We start from the raw sequence: 22,214 nt of genomic DNA, 5'->3' as shown, positions 1-22,214 counted from the left end.
AATGTCTCGCCCTGACCTTGGCCACTCCAGAATTTGATCTGAGTCATTATTTTAAAGTTTGGAAAAGAATGTTGGGATCTGTTTAGTGCTTCCTCTACTCTATCTTGGCTCCCTCCCCACTTCAAAAAAGAATATCAAAAGGTAATTCCCCTACATTTTTTTGAAAAGGTGAGTGATTACTACTAATATTGAACGCTGCATATTTTAGCCTTTTTTGATGTGCTGGTTAATTTTGCTGAACTTTTTTTTCTCCATTGTTTTTAAAATTCTTTTCCTAACAAGGGATGCTTTTCTGAAATGAAGAAGGGCATACATTTGAAAATGCAGGTGATATAAAAATGAAATATAGGAACAAAAGCAAAAACTTAAAAATAAAACGAATAGTTTGAACTAAATGACCTATAAAATCCATTCTAGTTCAAAATATTATGATCTTATTTATGAGGCTACAGGTCTTTAAGAAGCTGAGATTAAAAAAAAAACTATGGAATAATTCTTTAGCAATTTACATTGAGGAAATCCATAATTATACATCTTAAAGGAAACACCTTGCTGGTCTCATACAGATAAGTGCCTTTTGAAAAATAATGTTATGTATTGCTTGGTATGTTATGAGGGGTAAGGGGGAGGAAGTACAAGAAATGATAAAAAGGGTTCCAACAATTATTGAATGGAAAAAAGACAAAAATACTATGTAGAAGAGATATTATCATGGCTTGGCAGCAATCATACAAGTCCTGGATTTACAGTGACCATACCATACCTCTTTGTCTATGAGAAAACCATATGTACTTTATTTTTTTGAATTATTTGAATCCCTGCAATTATGAAATAGCAATATGGATGAAAGCCTAGAATGAACAATAGAGCTCTTTAAGAAATTATTAGAAGGCAGGAACCCTGCTTCAATTGCCTTTACAATGTCTATTTCTCTATCTCCATTTTCCTATTGGTACAATGTTTCAAAATCACAGTTATTTTGGAATTTAAAATGCAGAATAATTTAAGCATACACTGTAGAGAACCTTATATGTTATTCTTAAATTGGCCTAAGATGTGAAATAAAAACAATAAGATGTTCACTGAAAAGCAAATATATTTATTATGCACTTTCATATACATAAGGATTTTTGCTTAATATAATACAAGGAATAAAATAAAAATTTTACAATGTGAAATTCAATGTACATTATAGGCTATTTACAACCCAAAGCCAGGGATTAAAGAAATTAAAAACAATAGTTCGCAAACTAAGTTTGCTTAAAAGTGTGAGTGGAGGACCTTAAACATAAACAAACAACATTTGCATAGCAGAAACAATATTGAGAAAAATAATAGCTTGATCTTTTGAGTTAACAATAATACTTCTAGTAAGAACTCGGGAGAGAGAAGACTAAAGGCTTCATTATTGTCCTTTGCTACCCTTTTTGTTTTGATATGTTTTCCTCCCAAACCTTTCTCTGTGTACATACAAATGTTAAACGTTTTCAATAGACCTTTACAGATTCCCCCATTATCACCTTTTAAGGACAATGGAATGATAAACAAACAGGTGGGATGATGGAGAAGCAATGCAGAGATAAGGCTTGAAATATTCAAATTTCAAGAACATCAGAACACTCTGGAACAATTAGTTTGTTTTGTAAGGTGGATTAGAGGCCACAGTGGCCATGCCATTCAGTCACACAAACATACATGCAAAGCAGGACATCTCCCGATATACCCTTAACAGAGCAGTTCACCTAGTACTGCAAAAAAAAAAAAAAAAAAAAAGAAAGAAAGAAAGAAAGAAAGAAAGAAAAAAGATAAAAAGAAAAAGAAAAAGAAGGATTTACACAAAACGTGTGTAGGAAAACTTACTTTTGGAAAATCATACCTTTCAACAGGCCTTTTTTGGTTGTTTTTAGGTTACTGACTTTGTGAAGTTCCTACCAACAGTTTCAAGTGTAAATAGTATGGATATGAAAACATTCAACTCTGAAAAACAAGCCTTTGTGAAATTAATCATATTCTTTGCCCTTTGGCCACAAGGTGCGTTTTTTTTTTTTTTGTAACAAATATAATAAAATTAAATAAATAGAATCCAAACAACTCAAGGTTAATAGAAAACTGGCAGCTTTTAGGGTTCTCTTTCTAAAGAAAAATACACCTAATAAGTAGAGCTCCATCTTCTAAAATATTGTAAATGTGCTAAGCTTGAGGAATTGGTCAAGTCTGTGCTAATACTAGAATGTCTTCATATTTACTTAAAGAACCATTAACACTCTTAAGGCTATTTTGCAAGAGTTTTTGTTTATTTTATAAATGTCCCATAGGGACAAGATATTCAGTACTTGAAACATTCACATTAGAGTTATCAATATTGCTATGTCACCTTAACAAATTTTAAAACTTCTCCTACATTTTTATTAAGATTTATAATTGATGTCATAAGTTAAACAAAATGAGCTGCACTGATTTTAAAATGAATTTTAAAGTAAGATTCAAATGGAAATAGTAACCAATTAAACCTTTCCATGGCCTTGAATATTCACCATGTCACATGTACATGTGTGAAGATGACCCTGCTGATCTCCTATAAATAAAATGGACTTTGTTTTCCTGGTAGTGGTGATGGATTTGTGCTAGCTCATCCATACTCTTGCTTGTCTGCTCAGTGGTCAACAAACAGCACAGATCTTGACAAATGGAAAGCCAGAAGCAGAAGCCAGTGGTCACAAAAGTACTTCTTCTTGCAAGGCTAAGTAGCCCCTACCAGAGTCAAAATCATGCACCTGGCTTTAACCATGACCATGTTCTAACTAGTTAAGCTAAATGTCACCAAGAAAAATACACAAACACACATCAGTTAGCTCCATTGGCTTAAGGTACCGGTACTCAATAAGCCATGGTTGTAGGTTTTCAACTCACAGGGTCTGATGCCCTTTCCTTTGTTTCATGATCACACAGTGATCTTGGCAGCTGCCTCAGCAATGCACAGAGAAGTAGGAAGAGTGCACGGAAACGTATCATCACTAATAGCCAAAGAACTGCCACAGAACCTTCATGTCAGTCAGTCTGCAGCCTAGGTTCTAATTCTGCCTCCAACCCCTAACTCCCTGTGTGACCTAAAGCAAGTCACTTACCCTCTATTGGCCCCCGGTTCCTCATCTGGAAGATGAGGGGTTGAACTTAATGAATGGTAAGGTCCCTCCCAGCTCTAAATATATGATGCTGTGATTTCAAGAATAGTCACTCAACCAAACAATTAAAAGTAAATTGCAAAACATGTTTTTATGAAGCTATTTGGTTGTATGCTGAATTATCGGATAGAAAAAGCTGAGATGCATGACTTTAGAATTAACATTGTGGGGAAAGATTATTGAATTTGGAAATAAATAAGGTAGTGGTCAATGAACTGTCTGTTCAAGCAAGAAGTTATTTTCAATTATATAGAAGCCTTCCGTACTACATACAGACACCTGAAGCATGGATTTGGCCCTGAGAATTTTCATGCCTTAAGAAGAATGGTATGTCATGGGGGGTGGGGGGGGAGAAGGACCAGTGGATGGGTAAAGTGAGGCCCAATGAATGAAACAGCACCCTGATCTGCTTTTTTTGTTTTCTGAAGCCCTTAAATATAGATGAGAGAAACTGTCAGGGCAAATTCAGAGTTAATTAGTTAAAACAGTTCCTTTGATTGCTTAAGGATAATGAAATAACTACCTATCAATGAAGTTTTCCTTTTTTTTTCCTTTACCTACCCTGTGGCATTTAAGTGTAATCTTGCTTTTTTATTCAATGAGCAATAAAGTATAGAGAACATGAGGTGGCTTATCAAATAATGTAAAATTTGCTTTTCTTGAAAAAAAAATTAATGACACGAGAAATAAACCATACACTCCAACAATGCAAATGTTATTTGATCCGTATGTCTAGTCTCTTTTGCCACAAAAAGAAAAATAAATACAAGGAACACTTGACTGTGGCACATGCACATATATCAAACCTTCTTGAACTATTAACTTAAAATTGCTTACTCAAATTTTTTTTCAGCTTGTGCCAGGGAAATGCAGTCAATATGTATCTGCACGTAAGAAAAAAAAAGTGCTTATTCTGTGTAGTGAATACAAGGTACACAAAATAAAATTCTGAAGCACAGAGGATTACACTGAGAAGGCAGCCTGAAAATGTAGGCACGTTACAGTAATGAAGGTAACGGTACTGCAGAGATCACAGTCTTCATTTCTCCAGCCATTCAGCAGGCATTAAATGCTTTTGTCCCACGCAGCTGATGAACCACGCTAGTGACAAATGTCTGTTTCACAGAAATGGGAACTGGTGCAAACATTTAAAAAAAATAGAGATCATTAATTTTGCTATTTAAAAATATATTAATATTTTAACATCATAGAAGCATACTATTTTTAATATAATGAAAGCCTAAATAGGGTTAAACAGGTACAATTGCTGAACTGGCTATAAATGAGCCAACTGACCTTTTGCAGAAACTTAAATTAGTTACGCAGTTCAGTTCATAAATATTCTGCATCTTGAAACACTGGCTACATTTGCAAAGGATTCTCTGAATAGTGGTAAGAATTTGTCACTGGAGTTCAACTCTGTTAAAAGCTTTGTTAAACATTCCTTAACACTGCACCAAAGTATGAGAGAGGACTATCTACTGCTGGAAGTAGTGAACACCCAGTTATAACAACCTACCCCCTGAGGAGCAAGAATTCCAGTGATAGCATGGAGGGCTTCAGCATTCAAGACCAAGTAAAAAGTGAGATGTAATCAGAGAGGGAAAAGAATAAAAAAGTTATGGGAACAAAATATCCTTGTTAAAAGCAGATTTTTAAAGAACTATACACTAGGGGACAGCTAGGTGGCGCAGTGAATAAAGCACCGGCCCTGGATTCAGGCGTGCCTAAGTTCAAATCCGGCCTCAGACACTTGACACTAGCTTTGTGACCCTGGGCAAGTCACTTCACCCCCATTGCCCCACCAAAAAACAACAACAACAACAACAACAAAAAAAACCCTATACACTAGTCTCTTGTTCTTAATGCAAAACTATGTTGAGAATATTTTGCCCTCCAATTACAATAGTAAACATTCATGTAGAGAAAAAAGGTTTTTATATTTGGTAGATTGATTTACTTTATGCATACTTTTTAATACAACTATTGATTCCTGAATTTCTCCCCTTTGCCAGTCCATACATCTTCCTATGCCCTCAGCCACCACAAATTTTGCTCCTCAGCATTAGTTTTTCCTGCCACTCACAGATGTTGTTTAATGGCACTTACTTTTCCATCATCTACCTAAGTTAACTAGAAACTAAAGGCAATTTCCTTTCTAAATCTTTTTTTTTTTGTGTGTGTTCTCTCTTATCCCTGGATGCTCACAGATATCCATTGGGGATGGGACGGGGGAGAGAATAAACACACAGAGATACATATATACACACACATATACATACATGCACAATTGTTTTTCTATCTGACTGGAATTGCAGCTGCTAGGTTTTTTTTTCTTTTAATGTATAAGAAGGTTGAATTACATGATCTCTAATATCCCTTCCAGCTCTACTCTGCCATTTATTCTGAAAACTATAAATTTTAAGAATAAAATTAAATTGAAGGAATGCCTAAGAAGCATTAACTATATAATAGGCTTAGGTTCTCTGAAGAACATGCTTGTCTTCTGGTGAGTTTCAATTTAATTCAACAAACATTTCTTAGACAACTCAGGCCTAGTTAGCACTACATGAAGCCCTGGGGATATATAAGGCCCAAATGAAACAGTTCATGCCTTCAAGTTATACATATATATAAAATTTACATTTTACTGTTTGGGAGGAAATGGTAGAAGGGAGATACAACACATAGCAAAGTCCCCTCCTCTGACTGGTCAGTTCTTAGCACTTTCATTTCAAGGAGGGGCCCAGGACCAGCTCTGCTCACTCTTTCACCAAGTGGACCAAAGTTTGACTCTTAAATCTAACACTTATTTGCTATTTGGCTTTGTACAAGTCACTTTAAAACTCTCCCTATCTGTTTGCTCAACTAAAAGGAGAAAAACCAATGGGGTGGCTGCTTCAATAGCCTGGGAGAGGTGATGAAAAAGGCTGAAATAAGATGGCTATGATGTGAAAGGATGAAGTGGAAGCATGCAAGAAATGTAGAGGCAGAACTGACAGTGTTTAGCAATTGGTTGAATGGGAAGTGGGGGAGGGAGACAGGGCAAGTAGAAGAATTGAGGATGACTTTTATGCTGCAAACCTGGATGATTGAAAAATGGTGATGTCCTAGACAGAAAAAGGGAAATTTGGGTGATTTTGGGGAAAGAGAATGAGTTCTGTTCCTGATATGTTGAAGTTGAGGTTCCTATTAGACACCCATGTAGAGCGCTATAGAGGCAGCTGGAGATAAGGGGGCCAGAGATGAGGAGTAAGATGAGGGATGGATGTGGTCTGGGACTCATCTGCATAGAAATAATGGCTGAGCATACAGGAGTTACAGAGATCAAGAACGAAAGCTCAGGACAGAGCACTGTGCGACACTGACACATAGAAAGGCAGAAGACAGATAATGAACCCACAAAGAAGACATTTTCACTGCTTTTCTCTCATGAAATATTGTTGTAAAATGATCCTTCAACAATTTCAAGAAGGCAAAATGGCTGACATTATCAACACTTCTATGAAAAATTCAGAATGAGTTGCCAGGAGAACCCGGAAGATGCTTTAGCCAGTAAATAATTGATTTCCATACCAAATAAACAGCAATGGCAGCCAACAGCAACACCATATAAGAATACAAGCAAATTGGCAAAATGTTATGGAGGAGGATAGTGGAAGATTGAATAATATCTCATAGGATTACAAGAAAAGTAACGGAAGCCAAAAAAAAGAAAGCAAGCATGAAAAAAGGCTTGACAGGAGACCTAACTAAGCTACATTATCTCAAGGGCATTCAAACCCCAAACTGGCAGGAGGCCAACCAACAGCCAGAAAAATGAAACAACTGTGTTCAATCATGATCTGATTTCATTATCAATAACAATAAATCTCCACATCTGGATCCTAATACTACTTGGGTTTCAATGGGTCTCATAGGACCATGGGCCAAAAGGATTATTTATTAGAGGCTGTCTAGTCCAACCCGTCCCTATACAACTGAGAAGAGTTGGGCTGGGGAAACTTAAGTGACTAGTCAAGATCAGATAGGGCGTATCAAAGGTGAGCTTTGAACCCAGGTCCTGTAACTCCACAGAACATATTTACTATCTGCTGTTCTACTAAGGAAACTGAAATAGTGTATTTCAATATGATCAAGTGGCTAGACCAGAACCAACACTGAAGGGGAAAATCCGTCTTGGAAGAGTTAAAGCAATGTTTATCAAAATATCACAGGGAGGAAAGAATAACAAAAGGACCAATCATACAACTAATAATTATTTATCAAATATCTGCACTGTGCTAGCTGTGCTAGACCAGAGGGGTACAAAGAATCCTACCTCTCAAGGAATTTGCATTCTAAAAGGAGAATACATAGAATCAGTATAATAAGATCAATACAAATCAACACAAAACAAAGGTAGTTTGAAAGGTAGGGCCCTACCAGTTAGAGGGACCAGGAAAAGGTCCATATTCAAGGGTAGCACTTAAGCTTCATTGTCTGTGAGGCAGAGGGGAGAAAAAAGCACATTCAAGGTATCGGGGATGGCCCGTACAAAGGCAGGAAGATGAAAGTTGGAATGTCTGTGAAAAACAGAGGCCAACTCTGCTGGGCTTCTTGCAGAGTATGGGCCGGGTGGTACGGCTATAAAAGCTCAACAGAAGTGTTTTTATTTGATCCTAGAGGCAATAAGAAAGCATTGATCAATTGAGTAGGGGAGCAACATGGTCAAATGTGAACTTAATGAAAAATCACTTTGGCAGAGTATGGAGGATGGATGGTGTTAAGGGCTAAAATTCTAGCTAAACTGTCTAAAATATCTAATGAGTGGTCGCCAATAAATTATAAGCTTTAGCAAGAGTTAGAGTTTTAAGCATTTATTAAGGAGAATAAGAATTTTGGTAAAGAGAGAGAAAGGCCTAGATTCCTATCTATTAAAGGGAGAGAGCATTTCTAGCTCCGCTCTCCACCAGAGTCCAAAGGAAAAAGCACGAGACTGAGCACCAGTCTCTTCCTTCCTCCTCCCACTAGCCCGCGTCACTTCCTGATGCCAAAGAAAAGACTCCTGGTCTTGCCCTCAAAGACCTTCGCTTCATGGGCAGAACTCTTCTACAGTAAGTCTCCAGCAGGTGGCGTCATTCCAATCGTTACAATGGGAAGCAGAGACCCCAATCAGGAGGCTGAGGCAATAATCTAGAGGAAAAGTGATAACCATATGAATAAATGCAGCATCTGTATAAGGAGAGGAAAGGGGGTGGATGTGAGACTTTCAGAGATATAAATGGTAAGATCTGGCCACTGACTGGATATGTAGAAGGAGTGGTTGAGAATAATGTCATAGTGTAATCCTGGGAGAATAGAAATTCCTTCAGCAGAAATAGGGAATTCTGGTAGATTCGTAAAGGATAAGTTTGGTGTTCATTGTGCTGAACATACTGGGTCTCTGGGACATCCAATCTGAAATGTCCAATAGGCAACTAATGATGTGAGAATGAAGCTCCAGGGAGAGCTGGGGCAGAATCTGTACATCTGGGAAATAGATGCATAGAGTTGATACATAAGAATATATAGTAGTCTTTGACAAATTAGAGAAAAAATTATTCAAATACCCTCTAGTTTTTAACCCTGAGACAAAAAATCAGGGATATTTATTTTGTGAAAGATGTTTGCCACTGATAGGATGTCTTAGATTAAAAAAGGCAATTATGTCTTAGACAAGACACTGATAGAAAAAAATAATTTAAAGATGGTAAAGTCTTCCAGATTCTATTCATTCATTCATTCACCTTTATTAAGCACCTACTATGTGCCAGGGACTGTACTAAGCACTGGGTATACAAAAAGAGGCAAAAGATAGTCCCTTCCCTCAAAGAGCTTACAATCTAATGGGGGAGAAAACATTCAACAAATATACACAAAGCAAACGATATACAGGATAAACTGGAAATAATTAAAATAGGGAAAATACTGGCATTAAGAAGGGGTGGGAAAGCTTCCTTTAGAATGTGGGATTTTAGCTGGCACTTAAAGGAAGCCAGGGAGGTCAGCAGAATTGGGAAGGAAGAACATTTCAGTCACAGGGGACAGCCAGAGAGAATGCCCGAAGATGAGAGATGGAGTGTCTTGTTCACCAGAGAGTCAGATAAGGAGATTTCATTAAGTCTCAAAACATTACAGGGCCTTCATAATAAATGCCCTCATTTCATAAGATCCATGATTCAAAAGGAATTGGCTGAATAATCTCGATAAATGTAGCATCTGGATGAAAAGTATATATTATCCAAACAATGGTATCCTTGTACATCTACTTACATACATCTGGGACAGTAACTGCAGATGAACAATGAGGGAGGCCCAGGAAGAGAATGACTGATAGTACTTCTAATGATCCACACACATAGACACAGACATATTTTTAACACATTCTCAAAGTCATGCTAGCTAGCTATTAATGACATGATTGTGAATCTAGGAATGCTACAGTCTCCAATAAATCAATGTTGTACCTGACCTAAAGTACAATGGAAAGATTCATGGTAAGCACATCTAGACTACGATATATTTTAAACAAAGACCCATATGCTATAAAGTGCAACAGCCTTACATGGCCTGTTTCTAGTTTCTTTCCTCTATATTTCATCCTACATAGTTTTGCAGTGGCCCGCCATACGTAGAAATCTGATCATGTCAATTCTCCACAGAAAATTCTTTGACTATTCCTTACTGCCAATTATGTAGCACCTTCCCCTGAAATTCAAGGTGGTCCTGATGCCTCACAACCTTTCAAGCCTTATGGTACACACAATTCGCCATCTCTTATCATCTGTCCACTGATTCTCAGCCTCTGTGCTTTTGTGGAAACCACTCTTTATCTACAGAGTATTCTATTTTTATGAGAAAATGAATAAGAACATGCCATTTTTATTTAATCTCTTGACTCACATCCTAGGAACTATGCATTAGAAAAATATCCTTGCTCATCACAGATGTAGGAGATAAAATGTCACCCTAACTATATATATCACAGTGATACTGAATGTTTCTTTGAATTGTGGTTAACATATATTTACTTTTAAAGGATCAAAAATATGGAGATCAAGAAAGACATGAGATATCATCCAGTCAAAGCCTCTAATTTAATAAATGGTAAAACTGAGACACAGAGAAACTAAATTGTCCAAAGTGGGTCTATGGATACTAGATCCAATATTTTCCCATGATTCTACTCAGTGTCTGCAAGATTAAGGATAATTCTTTCAAGATGCCATTAATACCCTTTATTTTCAGGAGATAGAAAAAATTTAAAATGTAAGAGGGGGAAAAAAAACCCTTGCAATTAATGTTTATGTGTAAAAACCAGTGTCTCAGAAACAAGAATACAATGATCCCTGAAAAATTCTACTTTTCCACATTAATGTTGTAGCTCTGCAACTCCACCAAAGATATATAGATAAATCAAGCTTTAACAATACAAATTAATTTTCATCAATATAAAATAGTAATTAGGTAAGAAAAACTGGCTTAAAATATTTCATTAATTTCATAAAGGTTTTGCTTCCAAGACTCCCCAGAGTATTCTTTTAAGAATTCAGTCATATAAGCTATTTTATTCTTTAAATTTTTTGTTTTTCATAACCTCCAAAAGCCTTTTAAAATTGGGGAATTTTGTTGAATCTAAAAAGCCAAAATATTTTTCTTTGGAATGCAATGTTTCCTTAAAGCACAGTTGTACATAAGACGACTAATAAATTGGTTAGACAATACACAGTATCATATTATGTAGCTTTTTAAAGCCTTACTGGAATATAAGTTCTTATCTTTTAAAAATGAAATGTCCATACTAGAACATATGAACATTTTTTTGAGGTATTTGATAACTAAGCACCTCTACAAAGACAGAGTAAACCCAGAGAAATGAAGATAACCATAATATTTTTGTAGAAAACTTTAAATTAAAAAAAAAAACTTGAAAATCATTATGAACATTTTACTTATTATCATATTGTGAAGGGCTAAAATTCTAGCTAAACTGTCTAAAATATCCAATGAGTGGTCACCAATAAATTATAAGCTTTAGCAAGAGTTAGACTTTTAAGCATTTGTTAAGGAGAATAAGAATTTGATAAAGAGAGAAAGGCCTAGATTCCTATCTATTAAAGGGAGAGCACATTTCTAGCTCCGCTCTCCACCAGAGTCCAAAGGAAAGAGCCTGAGACTGAGCGCCAGTCTCTTCCTTCCTCCTCCCACTAGCCCGCGTCACTTCCTGATGCCAAAGAAAAGACTCCTGGTCTTGCCCTCAAAAACCTTCGCTTCATGGGCGGAACTCTTCTACAGTAAGTCTCCAGCAGGTGGCGCCATTCCAATCGTTACAATATGAAGAATCTTTCATTTCATCTATGTGTATATTATACTTGTTTCATTAAAGCAGGTTGAAAGGTCTTTGTGACTTAGTAGATGGATTCCATTTTTTTTACCATGGCCAAAAACTTCATGACCTTTAGCTGTCATGCCAATGAGCCCTTCTGAACTTTGCTTACTTGGTCCTTTGGACAAGAGGCACATAGTTCATCACCAGGACTATCTAGCTTTGCATAATTTTCCTGAGTTTATGCTAATGTTGGTATAACCTATGAAAACCCAGAGTCACATCTATGTCATAGTGAGGCATCATGGTAAGATTTTAGTAGAGGTATTACTTATATTTAAGACTGAAGCTAGGGGCAGCTAGGTGGCGCAGTGGATAAAGCACCAGCCGTGGATTCAAGAGGACCTGAGTTCAAATCTGGCCTCACACACTTGACACTTACTAGCTGTGTGACCCTGAGCAAGTCACTTAACCCTCACTGCCCCACACACAGAAAAAAAACAAAATTTAAAAAAAAACTGAAGCTAACAGATCAGAGATTATGATTAAATAGTATAAAAAAAATACAAGTCTATGGGTAATCACTTAACTTCTCAATACCCCAAGAACATGCCTAAGATTCTGTAAGATTCAGAACAGATGTGGATTGGTGTGCCTTGGGAGATAGAATATCTCACTGTGCACTCTCTATACTGATAAAAACCACATCCTCATATCCACTGAGCCTTCCCCAATGCTTAGGCTTATAAATATCTGAACATGCAGTAATGACTGCATGTGAAAGACAAAATATACTTTTTTCAATCTTTAAAAATAACTTTATGTTTCATAGCCTACTTATAGATGACCCCATTAAGCCAACAGCTATTTAACTATGTTACAGTTCAAACCAAAAATGTCAAAGTATAAACCCTATTACAACACATTAGGTATTCTCTTAGCATCAGGATCTGAACAGGTCTCCCTGAATGTTTGCAAAGACCCTCTTCATTTAGAACCATACTGGTACTAATCAAAATTTACCTTTTATAAGGGGGTTTCCTTTTTGTAGTTGAAACTTGGATCAGAACCATCAATCTGAAGCTTCAGGGCTTGTTTAAGGCTTAACTCTGTCTCTGCAGGAGGATAGCCTTCTAGAACTTCCTGATGCCCTCTGTCCTGTATTGTTCGTGGGACTGAAACCCTACCAAGGAAAACCTGATTGTTTTGTAGGTGGTAATTTGGATTTGTCATTATTCCATTTCTCTTCTTCTGTTCACCACTTTGTTGATGAATTAGGAACTGCTGCTGAGATCGCCCAACTTCCTGCTGAGCTGGGGGAATCATAATTTTACACTGTGATTCTGTTGGCATCTGCTTAAGTGGTGTACAAGTCCCAGATTTGGCAACAGGTACCCTTTTATCAAACTGAGTCATTTCATACTCTAAAACTTTTGGCTGTGAAGAATTGCTAGATTTAGGTTTTTTCCCAGCAGAACTAGATTTGCTAGAATTTTCTGATTTCCCTCCCTTATTTGCTTTAGTTGATTTCAAACTAGGCTTTACTTGACTCCACTCAAACTCACTACTTGGTGAGTTATGACTCTGTCCTAAGGATTGTGTTGTAGAAGATGGGGAAACAATTGACTGTCTACTTCGGCTTCGGGGCAATGAATGTTGCTGTATCTGCTCTGTAAAAGACATATTGTGGAAGCTATCAATAGGGACTGTCTGAGCAGTTGCTGTAGAGGAAGTAGTTCTTAGAGAAGAATTTTTGGAGCTTTTAAGGGAATTATTTGACAGTGATGATTTCTGCCTATCAACTGTGGAATCTGGAGATTCTGAAGGAGAGCTGAATGCATGAGTTGGCCCATTAGATAAGCTACGCAGTGTAGGCTGCATATCTCCTCCACCAGTACTCCCAGAACTATTTGATTTTATTGTTAAAGACTGCATTTTTGAAGATACTGACTGCAGGGGCTTTTGCTCCATTGTATGCACAGGAGATGGGGAGCAACCATTTAAACTAGATGCACCGTATTTTTCCAATAATTTAATTATCTGAGAATGTCCATTTTTGGCAGCAACCCGCATAGCAGTACGTCCAAATTGATCTGCATGGTTTGGGTCAGCACCGTGTTCTAGCAATATCTGCACAGCATCAATGTGTCCTTCTTGAGCAGCAATGCAGAGGGCAGTCGCACCTTGGTTACACGTGTGGTCAACTACAGCCCCATGTTCAATCAAAACCTGCACCACCTTCACGTGGCCCTGCCAGGCTGCCGACTGCAAAGCAGAGCGCTTTTCATTGTCCGCGGCATTGATGTCGGCATGGTATGTCATCAGAAGTCGCACCATTTCCAAATGGCCCTGCCAGCAGGAAACATGAAGTGCTGTCCTCCCTTCAGCATCACTTGCTTCCACATTTGCACCGTTTTCTAAAAAGTACTCAGCCATTGTAAGCTGGTTTTCAAGAGCCAAGATGTAAAGTGTGGGTCGGCCGTCAGCATCTTTGTAGTCAACATCAGCTCCGTGGCTGAAAAGTAATTCAACGATGTCCCGGTGACCTTCTAAAGCAGCAACCCGCAAGGAATTCCTTCCATCATATCCTCTTTGATCAATGTTAGATTTATTTTCCAATAATATCTGTACACAATCATAATGTCCCTCTTGGGAAGCTAAAATGAAAGGTATGCGGCCATCATTATCTATTTCATTTGTTCTGGCTCCTTGCTCAATAAGCGCTTCACATATTAACCTGTGACCTTCAAAAGCTGCCATGTGCAATGGTGTCCACCCTGCATCATCTCGGTGATTCTCATCTAACCCTCTGTCCAGCAGAGTTCGTACCACCTCGACATTTCCTTGTGCTGAAGCTATGCTGAGAACTGTCCTACCCTCACTATCAATGCTATCAATAGCGGCACCCCAGAATAAAAGAGTATTTACCACTGAAGCATGCCCCATAGAAGCTGCTGCTAAAAGGGGTGTTCGGCCATTGTTATCTGTATGATCCACATCTGCTCCCCCTTCTAAAAGCAAGTCAACAACGTCCACATGTCCTTCATAGGCAGCTACCAACAAGGGGGTCATACCATCTTTATCACAGTGATCTACTTCAGCGCCACGATCAATTAAAAGACTAACTACTGATGCATGGCCTTTACTGGCAGGGACACAGAGTGCAGCCACCGACAGTGCAGTCCGCCCATCCACATCCTCATGATTCACTTCTGCCCCGTGGTCCAGCAAGTGCTCCACAATCTCTCTGTGCCCCATGTAGGCTGCAGCTATCAAAGCAGTTCTACCTTCATTATCGGCTTTGTTAACTTCAGCACCATGTTGAAGTAAATTCAGAACAATATCTTCATGTCCTCCCCAGGCCGCTGCTCTCAAGGCCGTCCGACTATCGGCGTCTGCACAGTCAACTTTGACTCCAGCATAAAGAAGAGCAGAAACGACCTCGGTGTGACCTCCCCAAGCAGCAGAGCGTAATGCTGTCCAGCCATCATGATCGTTGTGATTAATATTTGCTCCACAGCCAATCAAACAGTTAACCACCTTGGTGTGTCCTTGTCGAGCAGCTAGAGTCAGTGCTGTCTGTCCGTGAGCATCTTCAATCTCTAAATCTGCTCCCCTGGAAATAAGTAAATTAACAACATCGAGATTGCCGCTATACGCAGCATTAGCCAACAAAGTTCTCCCATTTGAATCACACTGATTTACAGAGGCTCCATTATCTAATAAGGTTCGGATAGAATCTTCCCTCTCTAAGGCTTGGCGGACAATACAAGACGTACGATCATCTTCACTGTGGACATGGGCACCTGCTTTAACCAACAACTGCAGGACTTCTTGTTCTTTGGGGATTAGAGTAGACAAAGAATCTCTGACAGGTGTACCATTCCATATCATCCACAGAGCTAACTCAGAAGTCTCTAACTGTAAGTTGGAATTAATCAAATGTAATGCAAATTCTTGAGCTTCTAAAGGAGTTAAATTTTTTGCTTGACAGGTATAACTCATTGCGAGCATTCTGTGTCCCTCTGCTGCATTACATAAATACTTTTGTGTGCAATGTTTGACATCCAGTAGCCATTCTGCAAAACTATAATGAAACAATATTTTAGTATTTCCTAGTCCATCAACAAGAAGTTTTGAGAGTACATCTAATTTGCGCTGGAAGTCTTCTATGGTCAATGACATATTTTTGGTCCATACTGCATGATATAATTCTGTTATGGTTAGTGGTCGACATGCTGCAAGAATTACATTCAGAATAGGTTGGACTTTTGCAAATTGTTTCCTCACAAAAAGTCTTTGACAGAGCCAGAGGTATAGCCCGTTGAGAGTTCCAGGGATATCACGGATTTCTCTTAACATAATAAAATTTTCCACAACTCCATCAAGAACTCGTTCTAGATAAAGAAAACATCCGCTGCTTTTGATATGAAGCTGATTCAACATTTCTGCAGTTTCCTTTGTGAGGTGCTGTCTCAAGGCTTCTTCTTGATCTAGACGATGGAGAATGTACTGTTGAACATCCTTGACAATATAAGCCTTCCGAAGATCATCGAGACTTATTTTTCGAAAGCCTAAAGAAAAGAGAGAGAGACATGTCAAAGAGTACTTTTTCAAGTTTGAAAAATCATCATGGTGTCAGAGAAGTATTGGTAATGGGATATAAACTCTATACAAAAGCAAATTAACTATTTCAATGAAGAAAAACAAATTAGAAAGTTCTAAACTTCACCCAAGACAAAAGCTGCAAATGAGGAGTATGAATGTATTCTTATAAATATGGAAACTGGTCCTACAGTTATTTGCTTTTGGTGAGTAATCACTAACTCCAGTTGAAATATTTGCATTTATTTTACAATGTATTATCTAAGCAAGTCTGTCTTATCAGTATGGAATAGGTTCCTGATCTTGGCATAGTATCTACTCTCTGTATTATACAACGTAGTTTACAGAATAAGAGGCATACATCAGAATTAGAACAGCAAAAAAGTCTAGACTTTCTAAAGTTCCAGTTTTTAGGTAAAATTTTGGAGAAGCCAATAGAATATGTCCATACACTATGTATTTCTATACTAATGAACTATATTATGTTTAAGGACAATTTTGGATATCAGTAATTCGAAAATATTTCTGAGATTATTTCTCATCCACCCAGTGCATCAACTTTAATTGTCTTTAAATTAACCATATTTAATTGGACAAGCAAATCAAAATCCCCAACTTTCAGACAGCAAAATTAACCATGTAAGATCTAACTTACTCTAATTACATTAACATAATTTCCACATTTATTACTAACTCTAAACTGATAGAAAAGTATGCCCACTAATGAAAGCACAGCTCCATGAGAATTCTAAAATAAGTATGCCTTATTAAATTATGAATCAACAAACTTAAAATATATCATTTCCAATCCCTCTTTTTCTAAACATTCTATAAAAAAAAAATTCAATACTGTTAGAAACACAGCTAACCATTCAAATAGTGTTGTATAGCTCTAGTGTTGCTAATAGGTTGCTGCTCAAAGAATCCAAGTAGGCAGCAGTAGGTGGGTGAAGGCTTCTTTATTCGTCTTCTCGAAGATGGGCACTCTTCTGAATGTGCCCTCCCCTCTATTTATACTCCTCAAGGGTCCCTCTGGACCAATCACATTACAGTTTCCATTTGCATGCAGCATTACAAAAACAACCAATACCAGAATATAGTAACAACCTCCCATATGTGGTAACTGTAAGAACCAATCAGATTGTAGCAGTTGACCAATCAGATTGCAACACTAGGCCTTGACCTTATTCTGGGCAAGAATGTCCCCATTCCTCACTAGAACAGGGCTGTATTAACACACATAATACATAACTTGTCAAAAAACAAAACTTTAGTTGGGGTTTGAACATCAGGGTCACATGGGGATCACTTTGGGCACCTCAAGGTGAACTCCCAGCTTAGCCCAGCTCCCACAAAACACAGAACCTTCGGCTCCTCAGAGCCTTTTGTTCTGGGCAGCCCCCTGCTGGGAGATTTGGACATCAAAGGTGTGGGGCCTGAAACCAGACTCACTCTCTGCCTTTAGGACTCTGAGAAGAGTCCAAATATAGTCTTTTCTCTCAAATACTTTTCCCCTAAGGGCAAAACAATGGTAAATAACAGACATGACATAATAAAATTATCATATAATATGTTCTATAAAGAAAAAAAAGCTGGCATTCTATACTTAAAATCAGCAATGTTTTCCCAGTATTCACTGTATATAATAGTGTTTTCATATTATTATAAACTGATTTTTCTTTTTATGGTTTATTGTTGTCTTTTGTTGTAGAGCACAGTCAATTTTCCCTTAATTACTGCCCAATAAAGCTTCCTTGTGACAAAGAAATTTAAGTAAAAACTGTTTAAGAAAAATCCCAAAATATTTAATCAAAAACCAATGTCACAAAATACATAATCTCCCACTTCTCAACTGAGAGGAAGGAGGTATGTTTATTTCATTATCGGCATTTTACTTCCCTGTAGTGTCATTTTTTCCTCACAATATTATAGTAATTGCGTGTATGATTATCCTGGTTCTTCTTACCTCATTCTGTAACTTCTTAAAGCATAATAATAATATTTTATTCCATTCACATATCACAATTTCTATAGCTATCCCCCAATTTTGTTCCAAGTTTATAATTACCCATGGCTAATTTTGCATGACTTCACAAGTATAACTGATATCATATTGCTTGATTTCTTAGTGGGTAGAGGGGGGAGAGAGAATTTGGAAGCCCAAACTTTTTAAAACCAGTGTTAATGATAAATAGGTAAGTAATTAGACAAACAAATAAATAAAAAGTTTATAGCTATTAAAAATGTTTTGATATAGACTGGGCTAATTCCTTCTCTTATAAAAATTAGCTCCTTGAAGGAATTTTTCCAATAGTAGAATTTTGGAGTCAAAGAAGACAGCTTAGAAAGTTTTCTATTTCTACAAACATTATTTTTAGAAGTGTGAAAGGAATTGTTTTAATTTGCATTGGCCCTCTTACTAGTGATTCAAAGCAATCTTTCATATGAGCATAATTTAATTCTTCTTTTGCAAATGGCTTGTTCATATCCCGATTACTTATAAGTAATAGTTTGTGATTTAATCTGTTTGCGTCTATAGCCTATATACCTTGAACTTATGGTGCATATCAGAATCATTCACAGCAAAAATTATTTCTTGCTTCCCTTTCTATTTTAGCTGCGATGATTTTGATTGAACTTTTTCATAATCAAGATATTCTATTTTATCTTTTGTGATGTTTATCATTGGCTTATGAATTTTCCCTGAGCCAAAGTTATGAAAAACAGCTGCTTCTGTTCCCCTCTATTTTTTCTACGCGATTCTTCATATTTACATACATATTCAGAGCTCAACATGGATTGTGGTGCAAGAAATCTTCCATTTTTGTAATGATTATTGAATAGTTTCATAAAAACATGGCAGATTACATTCTTAATTACAGAGAATACATTTTTTGCAAAGGTATTAATTGCTAAATTTTAGAGATTTTTAAAGATTATATTTAGATAATTAAAATTTTAATTAAAATTGATAGTTTTTGTAGATTGTGATAGATTTTAATAGATTTTATAGATTATGAAATACTTTCTAAACAAAGAGTTATCCTTCCCCCCCTTCCACACACACCTCTCCTAATTCTTTATCTGGTAGTAACTACATGATTTTCTCTACTTTTCATTCTAAGTCTGAATTAAGATATCTGTTTTGTTCATTTGGGTATTTTATTTTGATAGGTAATCACCTATCACCTTTAAGATTCCAGATATTATATAATTTCTGATAATTATTTTTATTTATTCTCTGTTGTTATACACACTTTTCATTTATTTAGGCAATTTTAGTTTTTCTTTTTTACCAATTAGTTAATGACTTATTAGGTTTTTTTTAATTTTTAAAAATGTAGGGTTTTTTTTTTACCATTTCTCTAGTCTTCTTGTACATAATTTTATCTATTTTCCCTCTAATGTTCAAAATTTCTTGTTTTTTTACTTTAGTTTTTCAAATTTCACGCAGAGTTAATGAAGTTTCTTTTCCTATTTTTTTGCGGGGTGGACAATGAGGGTTGTGACTTGCTCAAGGTCACACAGCTAGTAAGTGTCAAGTGTCTGAGGCTGGATTTGAACTAAGGTTCTCCTGAATCCAGGGCTGGTGCTTTATCCACTGCACCACCTAGTTGCCCTTCTTTTCCTACTTTTATGTTTTCAGAGGACTAATTTTTTCCCCTTGAAGAATGCTTTAGTTTCATCTCAACATCTTTTAATGACTGTCTCATTATTATTATTCCTCCTTTACATAGCTGCCACTTTTCTGATTTGTTTCTGGATTCACTATTCAACATGTTGTTCCTGTGGGCTATAAAGCTTATATTTAATATTTCTGCCTTTTTGCAACTAGTCAAATTACCATCATTCACCATGACCACTGTCTCCTCTCAGACCTGATGGAGATAGCCCAGGGCCCTGAACCCAAGAACTATTGGAAGACCAGTGGTCCCCTAAACACCAGATGTGCTTCGATTGAAGGGAGAAATTCTTCTGGAGGAGTCCATGTTTCTTGCTACCACCAGTGTGTACCAATTGCTACCACAAGGCAGATAGGCACGAAAGCCCCCTCAGTCATCACCTGGGGAGGCAGCTCTCTGGAGAAGGGCTTCATCATGCCAACCAACAGCAAAACACCTAAAGGGTCCATGAGGCAGGCAAGCTGAAGCACCACTAGCCACCTCTCCATGACCACCACATCCTCTCACACCCAACAGACACAGCCCAGGACCCTGAACCCAAGAGCCTTGGGAACAATAGCCAGGCTTCCAGCGCTGTGCAGCCCCTGAGGAAATGTGCCCCTGCAGGGGCTGCTGCCACAGATACTGAAGAGCCAGAAAAGTAGCTGTCAGATGGTTCAGCATCAGAACCTGGCAGGATTTCACTGGCAGAAATGAAATGAAAGAAAACGGCTTTTTACTGGTTGCTCTGCTGCATCACCTTAAGTGCCATAAGACCTTTCTGACTTGTACCAGAAACTTAGATGTGTTGTCTCCACCAGGAGAAAGCCAGTCAGCCAAGAAACATTTATTAAGGGCCAGTCACTGTGTGCTAAGCACTGTGCTAAGGGCTGAAGGATAAGAAAGGTGAAAGATAGTCCTTTCTCTTGTTCTCAGATCGAACGGGAGAGACAATACACAAATAAGTCTGTACAAACACTTACATACAGGATAATAAACCGGAGAAATCAACACAGAGATGGCCCTAGAATGTAAGCTCCTCATTGAAGTCTTACTTTCCTCTTTCGCTTAATAAATACTTCATTCATTAATGTACCTCAACAAGCTAACAGAACTACTGGAGTAACAGAATCCTCTAGCTATCTATGATGCTTTTAAGCCATATACTGTCAACAGTGTCCCCTTAACTGTCCAATTTTATTTTTGCCTTGTCTGAAATAGTGGTTAAAACACTGGAATCACCTGACACATGAATCGTTACAGCTCCTCATTCATCCCATATGTTATTCCTGTTAGGTTTGTCCTCTCAGTTTAAGCCAGCTCTTGGTTTGCTAATCTGAATAAGTATTCACTCACATTACCACTCCCCACCTCTGCTACTTCTAGTCTTCCCAACACTTAATAGAGCTTGAATCACATGCTCCTTTCTCAGAAGAGAATACAATACTCAACACTCCATGTCCCCAAACCCCATCTACCCTCTCAAATTTCACCAGAGCATCTTTCATGAAATGATAATATACTTCACCTCCTTCCTTACTTCTTTTTCTTTCTATTAATTCTGATATCACCATCCTTGGGCTCTTCACTTATTTTTTGCCCTATGTCTTTCTACATTGCTCATATGAAATAAGGCTTTCTGGGGATTTAAAAAAAATAAAAAAGCTCAGTTCTCTTGTCTCATTATTAGCACAATCATAAATGACAACCACTCCACCTTTCTTACCATTTTTGTCAGGGGTCTTTATGTGATGTCTCATTCTCTCAAATCAAATTTAGGGAGGACTCAGTGTGGCATGCTGATAGATGACTCTCCCTCCAGAGTCATGAGGCCCTGATTGAATTCCATGCCCTTATATTCAGTGTTTATCTATGCCAGGAACAATACATGTTAATTCTGGACTTGTGACTCATTATCCACTATGGATGCTGGTTCCCTCTGGGATGGGTTAAAGGTTTCCTGAGACACCTACCTAAGCAAAATCTTGAGCCCCTCATCATTCTCCCTATTAAGCATCTATTAAGCATTAAGTGCCAGGTTCTGGAGACAGAAAGAAAAAAATGAAACACTCCCTGCCCGCAGGAGGTTTATGTTCTATTGGGAAATAACCTGCATGTGGTAAATACAAATATAGCCTATGACCCAGGGCACTCCTGGGCAGAACTACGCTCCTTCGGGTGGGGGTGGGGAAGGGGGGGGTCAGCTCTCTTTGGCTTGTTGTTCCTACCTGGAGTTACTCTAGAAATACCCAACATACGCAGGATAGAGGTTGTATTTATACCAAATATGGGTATAGGAGGCCCCTTTCTATATTTCTCTATCTTTATATATGAAGCACACAAGAGAGCACAAACGTATTGGGCACAGAACAGCTTTTATTTCACCCTACAGAAAATGCTAAATGCAAAGGAGTCAGC

General features: G+C 37.6%; 1 protein-coding gene across 2 annotated transcripts in view; it reads right to left on the bottom strand.

The window, feature by feature from the left end:
• Nucleotides 1–1,978: 1,978 nt before the first annotated feature.
• The window catches only part of ANKRD50 (ankyrin repeat domain 50), a 66,823-nt gene continuing 46,587 nt past the window's right edge, over nucleotides 1,979–22,214 (bottom strand). Inside the window, exons 4-5 of one of the 2 annotated variants that reach the window (XM_043971355.1) lie at nucleotides 12,553–16,103; nucleotides 1,979–4,317 (exon numbers count right to left, since the gene is read on the bottom strand). In XM_043971355.1, coding sequence (XP_043827290.1) covers nucleotides 12,556–16,103 — 3,548 coding nt within the window. In that variant the 3' untranslated portion in view covers nucleotides 1,979–4,317; nucleotides 12,553–12,555. Of the gene's footprint in view, nucleotides 4,318–8,276; nucleotides 8,358–12,552; nucleotides 16,104–22,214 lie in introns of those variants that run through there. The other variant, XM_043971356.1, reaches the window with a different exon arrangement.

This window comes from Dromiciops gliroides, chromosome 6, assembly GCF_019393635.1.
Source record: "Dromiciops gliroides isolate mDroGli1 chromosome 6, mDroGli1.pri, whole genome shotgun sequence".
NCBI lineage: Eukaryota > Metazoa > Chordata > Mammalia > Microbiotheria > Microbiotheriidae > Dromiciops > Dromiciops gliroides.
Note: the sequence above shows the minus strand (reverse complement) of the source record. Positions and strands in the feature narration are given on the sequence as shown.